General features: G+C 34.5%; 1 protein-coding gene and 1 long non-coding RNA gene across 7 annotated transcripts; both read left to right on the plus strand.

The window, feature by feature from the left end:
* Positions 1 to 895: 895 nt before the first annotated feature.
* On the plus strand, positions 896 to 8,990 carry LOC116158869 (enolase-phosphatase E1-like). The gene is made up of 6 exons (XM_031471721.1): positions 896 to 1,120; positions 3,649 to 3,887; positions 3,937 to 4,190; positions 4,352 to 4,527; positions 5,747 to 5,927; positions 7,544 to 8,990. The coding sequence occupies exons 1-6, from the start codon at positions 1,031 to 1,033 to the stop codon at positions 8,431 to 8,433; spliced, it is 1,830 nt and encodes a 609-aa protein (XP_031327581.1). The 5' UTR covers positions 896 to 1,030; the 3' UTR covers positions 8,434 to 8,990.
* Positions 8,991 to 9,870: 880 nt separating this feature from the next.
* LOC116159284 lies at positions 9,871 to 13,092 on the plus strand. Of its 6 annotated transcripts, XR_004142945.1 has the most exons (6): positions 9,871 to 10,155; positions 10,199 to 10,317; positions 10,368 to 12,175; positions 12,231 to 12,297; positions 12,350 to 12,398; positions 12,580 to 12,594. It is a non-coding gene; the product is annotated as an uncharacterized LOC116159284 (long non-coding RNA). The 6 variants fall into 6 exon arrangements; XR_004142943.1 differs by having other exon boundaries at positions 12,350 to 13,091; XR_004142946.1 differs by having other exon boundaries at positions 10,368 to 11,246; positions 11,298 to 12,297; positions 12,350 to 13,091.
* Positions 13,093 to 13,508: the final 416 nt, after the last annotated feature.

A 13,508-nucleotide genomic window follows, 5' to 3' on the forward strand; every position in this document is an offset into this window, starting at 1 on the left:
GTGTAAGAATAAATGCTACTTCCAGAATCCAACGCAGATATTATGTCATCAACGACATGTAAGAGTGCAGAACAACATAACAACCCCTGGCAGAAAAAAAACAGAAAAGAGATCATCGCGCAAGTGCATAATTATAGTCACTTATAATTTATGAGGCTTTTGTCACTGAATAAATTTTTTCTTCAATGGTTGAACCCAGTCAACACAACATTCTCTTTTAAAATGTTTTTTCTATTTCGATGTTTAAATGTTCTCATTCTTTTAAGGTGTTCTTTAGTTAGATTCGCTGATAGGCACGTAAAAGCGTTGGAGAGTCTGGACGAGTACGTCTTTTGGAGTTTTAAATAATCTCTATGAAATCCTGAACTTTGATTTCAAACCCAATGTTTTCGATGGAAGCTTTTTGGGGTAACATAAACTTTTGGCACAAGAAAAGCAATAGTTGTAATGTCATATTGGGGGACATACTTCTACTGATTTAGACTCTAATTTAATGTAAATTGTATCTATTAATGATTTATTTTAGGAATAAGGGGTAAACACATTAAAAAATTAACGGAATGAGATATATTTACATTTTAGCATAAAATACATTTCTTTCTTTTGTCTCCCGCCGTTGTCATCCATACCTACTCCATAGTATGATTTTTAGCACTCAATATCTAAATTCAAATGACGCCATACGAACATGCTGAATCCGTGCACAAATTTGGCGAACGCATACCGCATTTGCCAACGATGGTGCAAATCTTCCAGAGGATCTTCCCGAGGATTTTACGTGAATTTCTATACTCCGTGTATATAATTGGGTTGGCATCCCTGAAAAAGCACATTTTTATCGTACATTACCGTTACCGATCGTTTCGCGGCTGTTCGGTCAAAACGCTTGCGCGATCAACGCAAAGTTGCATTCTCCCTCAATTTTGTTTGTGAATCGGTGTCTTTTATAATCTCAAAAGTAGTTGGAATAAGAAAATAAAGTTTTAATTTTTTTAAAATAGTTTGACGGCGTTAGCTTTACACTGTTACAATGCATTCCGATAAAGAATCAAAGATGGAAAAGTTATCGGTACTGCTACTCGACGTTGCCGGCACGATCACTTCGTTGGAATACGTTAAGGTAGGAAAAATTTTCGGTGGTTTACCGTTTAGTACGCCATATTTTTGATAAAAATTGATTTCTCTCATTTTTATTAGATTCAGAGCGATACCCAACAATTTACTCATGAATGTTTTAGTCAAAAAAGTTAAAAAATTGTGTCCCTTAGATATGACCCCCTACACGCAGTTACGTAGATATATTATTAAAATTCCGTTATTTTCTGAATGAACGGATTTGTAATTTCTACTTATAATTAATTTGTAATGATTCTAGAAGGCAAGCGTGTAATGTTTTGTAAAGTAGTTGTCCTTGGTCAGGTAAAAATTCAGCCCTTGTTGGCCAGTGCATTCACACCACATCCCCATGGTACAGTCTGAACAAAACGGCTTTTCAGAGATGCACAGCTGGTTCTTTCAAAACAAGGTTACTTACACTCTTTCATTTCTCTTTGAATTCGATTTATTTTATCCCATTTCACAGCCTATTTGTGAAAAAGTTTGTGTTTTTTTAACTTAATGGGGATGTTCTTTGATGTTGGCGGCCAAAGACTTGTTTTCCATGCAAAAATTCTCTTGAGCAATTTGTGGTGAAGCTGTATTTGTAGCACTGAAATAATTAGTCATGGTACCCCAAGTGTCCCATGTGATTTTTTGGTACCTAATAAGTAAATGCAGTTAACAATTTGGGGGTGTGCTATTTTTTAAGTAAGTGCTGTTTTTATATGCAAAAAAAACTTCTTGGGCAAATTTTCAGATTCAGACTCAGACTCACTTCGTCTACTATTCTACATAATTACCGCTAATAGTAAAACAGTTATTGGGCCGTATGAATAAAAGTAAGCAAATGCTTATACTTGCAAAACTCAAAGTAAATACTCGTAACTGCCCCTTCATACTGGTCTGTTTAGCATGGTTTAGCAGCGCTGCACTGCGTCCTGTCCTTCTGCTTAGAAGGGCTGCTAAGTCGCCCAGTGCGAAGGAGCACTTACGAGTATTTACTTTGAATTTTGCAAGTATAAGCATTTGCTTACTTTTATTCATACGACCCATTATATCAAAGAATAAGCTTTCTACTTTGTCTGCATAGAAGTTTGCCACCTGACTTGACAGTATGGCAGTTTTGAAGCTAGCGCTTTCTGCGTAATGTTACCTAACTAACTAGATGCCTCTTCAGTTCCAGAACAACACATATTTCACAGTCGGCGTGATTATCTATCGCCGGGGACATTTCACTGTGCAAAAACAAATGTTTTTTTTTTTCGTACTGGCCTCTACGTCTTTTCAATAGATGTAGATATTTGATGCCACATATGGGCCTCAACATTGCAGCAGCGGATTTTCAAACCAGTACCAAACACTATCCTTCTCCATAGACAGCCCAACAATGTAGGCAAATAAAATAAAGTTTCCTGATATGGACACCAGTGTGCGCCAGTAGCAGTTAAAATGAGTACTACGACAAACGTTAGAAATGAATCTCCTGGTTTAGACCGATGAAACGGTACGTCGTGGATTGATGACATTTTAAACAAAAGCAATTATTGAAATGGATATTATTCGCTAGATAAATATTTCAGGCATTAATTTATCTCCGCAGTACTTCGGCGATTCCTTTGATGTTGATGTGTTTTATTTTGTACCGATTTAATGGTTTTTAAGATGTCCGGAATTAATTGTTTATACGCTGGCAATAGTAAATACTGCAACAAAAACGTGAAATGTATTCATTTTCGTATTAAAATAACGAAAGATGTGAACAGTGGACATTGAATTCAGGTAGAGGTTTTTTCAAACTATTCCTTCAGGTGTTACTTTAACATAAAGAAAAGCCAAATGTAAACAAAGTTACTAAACTTTATCATATCAAATGATGCGAATTATAATAATTTTTTCAGGGCGTCGTTTCATACGTAACAAATTCTTATAGTTCTCTGTTAATAATAGTACATTATATATCAAGGTAGAGAAGTCCAGTATTACTGCCTGATCACCAAGATGCGCTGAGAGGTGTAAGGTGCGAAGGCAATAATAGACTTCGCTATCGTGGTATATATACTAGTTTTTTGGCTACTAGTACTTGAAGTCCTCTAAATTAACATATTATATTGATGAGAAAGTGAACGGTTGGACAGAATTTTTTTTTAATTAATTTAACATGCCAATCAAGTACATGGAAGTAGAAGTCAAACAGGCCGTATTTTGTTCTGTCATTGAGATATTTTCAGAGAGTAATTTCGTTTGAATTTTTTCAAAATGTGATAAGTTTAGGTAAGTAATTTCTCTAGAAATGGCGGATCGTGGCAATTATTCATTTTAGAGAACTTGTCTAAACGTTTATTGAGCGAAATTTCGGGTTGTGTTTTCTAAAATTGACAGCGTGACAGTTCTCATTATTGACTACTAGTTAATAATTTTAAAATTTAATTTAAAAATTTACAAAACCCATCCAACATTTCTAAAAGTTTGCGTACCACATTTCTCAAGTGGTAACCCTTGGCTTATAATCTCGCTTATAATTAAACTAATTAATGTATAATTTCATTGCAGGAAAAATTATTGGCTTTTATCCTCGAAGAATCTCCCTCTTATCTAAAGGACCATATTGAAGAAGAAGCTGTGAAAAACGCCCTGAAGGAGTTGCAAGGGAACGATAAAGAAATAGATGTGGAGTCGAGTGTAGAAATTATAAAAAAGTTGACCGGCCAGAATTCGGATGACAAAAATTTGAAATTCTTACAGGCATTAATAAGTAAAGCAGGATACGAGAAAGGAACGTTAAAAGCACAGTAAGTGGTATGTTTAGAAACTCACAATAAAGCGTAACTTCTTTTTTAGCATTTTCCCAGATGTAAAAGTTGCTCTGGCAAATTGGTCGAAGGATAGAAAGGTTGCTGTCTATTCATCTGGTGATATCGAGGCGCAGAAACTAATTTTCAGTAATAGTGTGGAAGGGAATTTAACTTCCCATATCTCCAAATTCTTTGATTTGTCGGTTGGTGTAAAAACTGCTGTGGAAAGCTACAATAAAATATCCGATGAACTGAAAGTAAAGTGCGAGGAAATTGTGTTTGTTAGTGATGACCCCAATGGTAAGTTGCGAATGTAGAATTTTCATTTTCTCTTTTTTTTCTATTTAGATTTTTTATTTACACTTTTTTGTATATCCTTGCACCTGTACTTACCTCTTCCAAATTCTCGCCGGAAAATCTTTGATTCCATTTTGTATGTAACACACTATCTTTGTGTTTAGAATTAAAAGCGGCCAAAGAAGCTGGGTTAGTAACTGCACTAATGAAACGTGAAGGAAACGAGGAGGTCAGCGAGGAAATTGCGAAAGATTTTACATTTACGATAACATCGCTTGCAGATCTGCCTTCCGATATTTCCAACAAACGAAAAGTTGAGGATTCTTTGGATGGATCTGAGGTGTGTGGTAAACATAAAATTGTTAAAGTTTAATTTATTTTTTTCTTTCTCTTTTCTTTACTATTCTCTAGTTATGTAGATTTATTTCAGTGTTTGGTACTTTTATAAATAAACATGTTATATTGACTGTAGTTCCAATTACTCTTCTGGTCTGTAGTTTTAGATGCTTAGTACCTTGACACAAAATCAGTTTAACATTTTAAAATGTTTCCTATGGGCTCTTGTTGATAGTTTGAGGTTAGGTAATGCATGAGCCCTAATGTGTGTATGCAAATGAAAACATTGTGTGCGTTCGTCAGGTGAAGCGCTTCACGAGCGCTACCAAAATGTCTGGTGAACGACTAGCTCAACTACTACTTCAAAGAAAGCAAATTAAGCGCTATTTGTGAGTGGTAAGTGTACACTTGAAGCGCTTTAGTCTGGTGAACGCAACCAAAATTAGTAGTATATAAACAGTGTATTTCATAAAAGTTAGGTTATAAGTCATCATCCTATTAGATATGTGTATTTTTGGTACGAATCTTTAACCTTGACCATTAGAAAAAGGTCTGAATAATAGCCCATGTTTATTCTGTTATTCTACTAAATTGTTTAAGTTTAATAGATTAGGTGACTTTTATTTGATATGAACATACAGTATGTTCAAGTCAAGTTGCATGGTTGCATATTTTTGAGCCTAAGTTTACTAATCGGAAGCATTTTTGTCACATTTGCAGTGAAATGGTCAAAAACAATTGCACATCTCAATATTTCAATGAAATGACATTTATATATTCAAAGAAAATGCTATAATAGACATTTTCCTTGTCTATAATCTTATGGTGTGCTCCGTTATATCGTCGCGTTAGAATCACTTGAAATGTTACATATTTAAAACACATTGCACTAGCATGTAACTAATCTTGAGGTAAAAAATGACCCCACTCTCGTTTTGGGGATTAATCTTATTTATATTCAGTAGATCAAGTAATATGGTATAATATACTTTATCTTTCATATCATTAATAAAATTATAAGTAATAAAATAGTACAGATTTGAGAGCCGAAATGTCTTAAAATGTCATTCTAGTGTTAAACGAACACATTTCTATCAAAAATTTCAAGATCATTTTTTCTGGGTATTCTTGTTACTTAGATCTTAAATCTTAGGGTGTAGATATTGTATTGAATCGCCATTGTGTTGATTCTATTATGTATTTATTTGTACATTGTTTAATAGACTCCTCCCTGCAAGCTGCCGAAAACAGATGAGAATGAACCAAAGGACGAGGTGTCACTTCCAAAAATAGATGAAAATGGATCTGAAGAACAAAGTGAGAGCACCGAGAAAAAAGAGACTGAGGATGCGATGGAAGTAGATTCAATCACTGAGGATACAAAAAAGTCTGATGAACAGAATGGTAAGGGCACTTTTTCTATTTTGAAGATTTTCAAAAATTAAATGAAAATCCGTCGTCCACTATGATTGCTGAGTCGAAGTGTAGCTGAATGTCTCGAAGCAGAGTGGCCTGGGCTTTACAACATCATTTGTCTGACCCTTTCAACGTTCTCAGTAGTACGCACAGTACGATGGGACCGGGCGTTTTTTTTGTCATTATTGAGCCTCCTGTTCAAAGATTGTTAACCCTATGTAAGAGTGTATCACAAGTAGGAACAGAATTATTTCGATGAATTTTATTGATGTGTTTTAGGAAAAAGAAAGTTGGGATGTGTTTATGCAAAATCCAAAACTTATTTGACATTCTTCTTTTCGCCTGCCCTATGTGTTGAAATCTGTGAAATAGAAAAATCGCAGCTTTTTACGAAGTCTGGGTGTTGAGATCTCAAATTACGAGATGAATGGCCGGAATTCATCCAAGTATAAGCCATCTTTTTCATTAAAAAATACGGTAAAAATGAATATCTCTTTTGTCACATTCATTTTGAAATTCATAATCTTCTAAGGGATAAAGTTCTTCATGGAAAAGTCTAAAAGATTGAGTACTTTTTGTTGATCGTTTGGCAGAACACTTTAGCAAACCAAAAACTGTCAACATATGCCATTTAATAGGAATTTTATTCAATGAGTGTCCAATTGATTTTGATACAGATCTCAAGTTAAATAATCTTTTTGTCTCCCAATAATGGAAAAGAATGATTTTATACAAGAGTAAACATAATAATAAAAATAGTGTTTTTATTAGATTTACAAGTAACCGTATATTTGTAATCAAGTTATTCAAAAAACAAATAGCTACACGTTAATCTAACCAGACAAAGTTCTGATACTTCGGTACAAAGAAACCATTTGCATTTACTTAGAGATAACAATAATTGACAATTATCAAATGCACGAACAAAAGAAAAAAATCATCCCATCATTTTAAAACACGCTTTAAGGGGTTGATTCTGTCCCATCAGATCAGCATACCTTGTAAATTAGGTAAGTATTTAGTAGACTTGCAACGGATAGTATTCGCCCATACACGGAACATCAAATATTCTGCCGCTGTGGGGCGCCAAAATTTGATCGGTTGATTTTCGTTTATTTTGATGTACTCACTGCCCTCCAACACCGCACCGCTTCACGTACTCTATTGCTACCACATTTTATTTAGACTAAAAAATCGCATAGATTGTTCTTTTGTATTAGTAAGAGGATATTTTCTTCTAGAGGTTACTACTACAAACTACGTTTCTTACACTGTCAAGTTGTTTTGGAATCATTCTTATTTTCGGGAATTTTCCTTTTTTTGGAGCTTATGTTCTGGCCTCCTTTCTCACAGATAAAAAAATGATTATGGTTTAGAGCCGGTCTCACGCACCATTCTTCTTTGACACTCACAAAAACGCACATGTTTATTAGTGGATGTTTCTGATCTTTACAGTAATGTAGAACCATAGAAAATTGTATAAATCTGAGTATAATGAAAAAAAGCTATGATACTATCCTTCTCAGAACCCGTTCATTCGTAAGGTAAAAATGTATAAAATGCTAGAATTAAAAAAATTTTATTCATAATCTGATTCTTTGCAGTACCTACCGAAACTTCTATGGAAACCGAGGAAGTAGTTGGCGATAAAGCACTTGCTGTAGAACCAGAAAAGACTGAACCCGAAAACATTACCGAAAAGTCTGACCTCCCCACAGATAAATCCAATTCTGAAGAGACTGATGCCAAGACTGAAACAATAGATGACATCAATAAGGTCGTTAGTGTAGAAAATAGCACTGAAAAAACAAAGGATACTGAAGATACCACAAGTCAAGAAAAACAGAACGAAGCAGTGCCCACTGATAATGGGGTTGAACCAATGGTCGAGGCAGAAAGTGTTGCCAAGACAAATTCCGTCAATTCTAGCAAAGATGTGGATAGTGTAGAACAAGCTGTCCCTGAACTCGATAGTGACAAAGCGGCAACTACAAATAAGGTCTGCGAAGAAAGCGTAAATGTTACAGAGGAGAAGAAAGTGCAAGAGAATAATAGTAAATTAGAAGAAAGTAAAGAGGAACCTGATTTGAAAACAATCGATGAGGTAAAAGAAGGAAACGAAAAGTTAAAAGAATCCAATAATGTAGAAGCAGAATCAAAGGATGAAACAAATGATGTAAAGGAGAAAACAATAGATGTAAAAGAGGATGAAGAAAAAAAAGATTTGCCCGAAAAAAGTTGTGTGGACAAAGAGTCCGTGGAAGAAAAGAAATCTGAAACAGCACCGGAGGTTGTCAAAGAATCTACAAAAGAAAATGGTAGTGCTAGTGAAAGCCAGAATGGTAAAATTTCTTCTGAAGTTAGCAACGGAGTGGTGAATGGTCAAGATAGTTGTGATAAAAGCTCAAATGGTCAATCTGAAGAAGCAACAGACATTAAAGTAAAGAAAGCGGAAACGAATGTAGAAGCGCCCGCAGTTGCTGTAGAAGTGTAATGGGATAATTAATTTAATGTGGCTACTAAAATATATTTCATTTTGAGATTAGGGGTTTTGTTTTGGTCACATTTCTTGTCTCACTTTGAGAAACGAGGACTTACTCATAAATAACATGGAGCACAGTTTTAATGTGTATTGTGTTTTTGGTTTTCTTTACATTTTGTGTTCTTACCATTGTTAGTTCCTGATAATTAGTATGTGTAAAATTATCTAGTAAGTGCCAAATTCTAAACAAATTGGTGTAGAAAAAATGACTGATATCTCCTTGGCCGTTATCAGCGGTGATTTCAGTATTTAAACTAACATCCAGTATTTATAATATATGACTGCTAGTTTAATGCAAATTTCGAAAACTTTTGATGTGGTCTTTTTCTAAATGTTTTAATAACTGTTTGTATTTTTATATGCGTTTTATTACTGTAGGATATTTATAAACATTCCTTTGTTATTCACATTCAATATTATACGTAATAATAATATTGTATCTTCGTGAAGATTAAGTAGGTTGTAATATACTTTAGAATTTTTTATCGATTAGGATTATATTTATACGAACATAGGGATGAAAACCTTCAACATTTTGTAGATTTTCAAATTACATTAGTTAATTTATAATAAGCTTCATTGTATACGTTGGTAACAATAAATATTGTAATCTACATATTCATTCTTTTTTACACATTTAGCACATTTCATTTTCCTTTTAATGCATTCAACATTGGCTCTGCGTGGTTTCTTCGTTTTTTTGCTTTTCATGAATGCCTATAAAGAAGTCAAATAGTTTGGCTCTAGATATCAAGTTTCATGTTTACATTTTTAATTGCTTTATGTTAAGATACTGAAAACGAGGTGCAATTCAATTTAGTAAGTCTCTTACTCCCTTGGATTGTGAAGGATGCGGGTCAAATAGCCTACTTTGTCCACCACATAAAAGATTCTTTGAACCTCCTGAGAGCTGTTTGAATCTACAGTGCTATTTATTAGGAAGTAGACATAGGGATTTATGTATATTGTTTTTTCTTATGTCTACTTTCAAAAGACAAAATCCTTCTGAAGGGCGCCTAATTTTATGCAACCAAAATGACTTCTTTAAACATTAAGATCCGTTTTATTTGCGAATACATCGCTATGCATGGTTTTCTATGTCATTATGGTTCCAACCACTACCCACACAACAATTGCTTTGAACTCCTGTCGGTCAAAGCATATGTAAGAAACGAAATCTAGAGGCCTAGAAGTTTTTGTGTAAAAAGTATATGGATATATAAGCAAAAGCAACCGATGAAAAATATGCAGTAGTGTCATTAAGTACAAAAATACGGGCGTACTTCTGATAATAAAGAACAGTTACGAAAGTTTATAGCAGTAATAGTAATCTTTTTTTATGGCACGCTAATAAAATTCTGACCTTAATGTTCACCTACTGATACCTACTTAATCTTACTGGTCATTATTATTTACGCCCTCCTGATTTGTAGTCTGTTTTTAGATCGCTCCTTCGAAAGTTAAAAGTCTTTCAGACGATAATTTAAAATACCAATCGCATGAAAGTAGCCGCATTTTTTGAATTTTTAGCACAAAATACGGACGTACTTCATATCGTTTAGTTGGAAATGTACGTCACCAAAGATTTGAAATTTCACTATTCATGAGACCGTGTTAGAAGCAAAATCAAAGTTCAATTTTTGTTGCTTTTTGTATAGCGCTTCAAATAATTAGGTGAGTAATTCGATTAAAGTAGTTTCTTGAACGCAATTTTTAGGTTATAATGGGAATTGTGAAGTTTCTCACTGTTCGAGCCGTAGAAGGAGTTGTCGCAGTTTTATTAATTACATTTATGCCCAATCTTCCACCTGATGCAAAATATTCTCTAAATTACAAGTATAATTTGATGTAATTCAATATTGGGACACTAACTTCTTTTTCTGTAGTTTAACACCTGTAATGCCCTTTGAAGGTGCTTTAACGCTAAATGACAAGTTGCAAAGCACCGAGGTATGGCATAAAGGTGATTTTAATGGGCCCGAAGCGTACGGTGTGTACAACGGGGAACTTTATACATCTATCCACGGTGGGAATGTGATTAAATTAATTGGAGAGAGTTTCGTGCCTGTTGTAAAGTTCGGTAAACAGTGTAAAGGGTTTTACCAAGAGCACATATGCGGACGGCCTTTAGGATTTCAGTTTGACAAACATGGGGGACTTTATGTCGCTGATGCGTACTACGGAATATATAAAGTCGACATGAAGACAGGTAAGTGATCATTTTTTCATTTCACATTTGGTAACCAGATTATAGCAAATAGTAATTTATGGTAATGAACATTAAATATTAATGCTTGATTATCTCTCTTACGAAGTTAAAAGGTCACAGTCATTAGGTTTTTGATGTCTGCGTTCAGGTAGCATAATTCCTCTGCAGTTTGGTAACTAATTAGGAAAATCGCCGACGTTTATCTTTATTTTGTTAAAAATACCCCATTATCTATATGAAGTTATCATTTTTGTTAAATATTAAGATAAGTTTCGGGGATTTGTTGACTTGTGTTTCATATTGTTTTTTTTTCATTATTTTATCAGTGCACATTGGTACCTCTATCTCATCAAGCTAAATTTAATCTGTAGAGGAATTTATTTATTCTCGCCTACTCACTTTTTTGCACAGTAAAAAAGAGGCCGTTGATGTATAGGAATCTTAAAAGTAATTGCTTAATCTTAAGAATGTAAGCCTTCTTTGATTATTAGTGTTTACTATTCCAATATTTTAAATTGATGCTTAATCATCGTTTGTAAAACCTGGAATTAATCAGGTATGTTTATAGTGGTGTGTTATTCATAATATTTACATTACCTTGTTACAGTTCTATCCGAGGTTCTATCAAAGCTTACTGTAAACATTACATTTTCTAACCATCTTGCAGCAATGAATAAAAAGTAAAGAATTTGAATAAAAAATTAATTAAAAGGATCTACAACCCTTGACTGCACCTTTTCTTCCAGTTCGTTAACCGCATAAGTACACGGAGAAAAATAAGTTGGTTCTCTTAGCAGTTTCTATTTTGCTATCATTATTTTTGCTCTGATGAAAAAATCTTTTAGTAGAATGTCTTTTATGTTTGTCTCAGAAGCGAAAACGAATTTGTTGGAAGTGACAAAAATTTTAGTACACAAAGATTAGCTGAGACAACAAGGTATCCTAGTAGTAATTACAAATGAAAATTTCGCTGTCTCAGCTGTTCCTCGCGTAGCAATCTGTTTTGCACCCAGATGCAAATGGTTTGCTGAGCCGACAAAGTATGTTAGCTATAGAGTTACATACGTAGGTATGAGTCAACGGTCAGCAGAGAAATAAAACCAATTTCCGCAGCCCACTGCCTAAGTAGAAGTACAAGCGAAGCAGTAAGTTTAAGTTTCGGTTTCATTTATCATTTTAATTTTACGCGTAAGTGTTCTGTACCTTGAGCAAATTAGCGGAAATGTCGGAATCAGAATTGCAGTGTGTGAGTGTGGAAAGTGTTTCTGGTGATACATCGACGGTCTACTAAAATGTTGGGGGCTAGAAATGTTGAGTAGCGTCTTCAAAGGTAAGTCGAAAAAATGTGTCTTTACTTTCTGTAAATGTATAAAGTATAAAATACCGCCGGCTAAGCGTCGAAATCTAACGATTGCCTCAAAATGGCGACAAAAAAGACCCAGATGTGATAATCGAACACGAGCTGAAGGTTGATTTTACTAAGAGGTGTGTATAACGAAGACATAGGTAAATCTGTTTATACTACATGCGTATTTTGCAGTATACCGACAGCTCGGCTTGACAGTTTGGCGGTCATCGTCCAGCGTATGTTCCCAACAGAAACCAAAGTATGTCCGTTTATAGTTGTAGAGAATTGCATTTTTAATTAAATGTTTCCAGGATTGTTATTTTACCATAGTAAACGAACAGGGCAAGAAATCAGAGAGAGGTAAATTATTTACTAAATATTATAATTTGAGAAGACGATTTACTAGTATTGGATTGATTAATAAAAAAAACTAAAAGTACAGCTACAGTTCATGGTTCAAATAAAGGTGAGAATGTTACTTCCACAAACATTACATTACTTTTAAAAACAATGAGTATAATGAAGATGTGTAAATTTGTAGAGATTGGTGAAGAGAAGAGTGAAATTGTCAAGTGGCTGGAGAACAATGTATCTCCATGGACGTCTGTCATTAACCATTGGACTGAGACCTTTCATACACGAAGGAATTTATTTTTGGAATTACCAGATCTCTGTGGCTACAAAGACAATTTTTGCCAGACCGCACACAATTTAGCTGCTAGTGCAAGTTTCGTCTATTATAGGATAATAACGCTCTTAGCAGCTGCAGCTAAAATAATTTGCTTAGAGAGCAAAGAGATTCAGTGACCGGTACTTCAATATGTTAGTAGTGGCTACAAATGGGACTGGTTCTATTGCAAATTTCATCGATTATTGGATACTAAATTTACTGGCAGCCGCAGCTAAAGTTATTTGTTACGAAATCAAAATAGTTTAGTAACAGGTACTTTCAGATTTTAGTAGGAAAAGCAAAACGTATTTAGTTACATCAACTAAAAATAGGTAGCATTTTTTCTTTGCTCTTGCTGCAAAACTTTTAGCAGTCCATATAGGTGCAAAGAAAATTAGCTGCATATACTTATTTTTTTGTTCTTATGACAAATCATTTTTCTCCCGTGTAGACCTACTGAATTTGCATTTGTAGCAATTTGGTTGATGGAACCTTGCAAATTACGCACTACACTACCTACAGTTTTTCCGGCGAGGCAAATCATGAGGTCGTCGACATACAGACATCTGTCAACTGTCTCCGTAACTCCTGAGGCTATTTCATTTATTGCAATTGCAAAGAGAGAACAGCTTAAAGTTGACCCTTGCGGCATCCCATTCTCTAAAACGTGTTCCTGTGAATAGGTGTCTCCGATTTTAACGGCGAATCGCCTATCTTCTAAAAAGGAACGCACAAAGTTAGGTAAATTACCGCGTAGGTTATATTTTGACATATTCTCTAGAATTCCATGCCTCCATGTC

Source organism: Photinus pyralis, unplaced genomic scaffold (assembly GCF_008802855.1).
Source record: "Photinus pyralis isolate 1611_PpyrPB1 unplaced genomic scaffold, Ppyr1.3 Ppyr1.4_LG1, whole genome shotgun sequence".
Classification (NCBI taxonomy): domain Eukaryota; kingdom Metazoa; phylum Arthropoda; class Insecta; order Coleoptera; family Lampyridae; genus Photinus; species Photinus pyralis.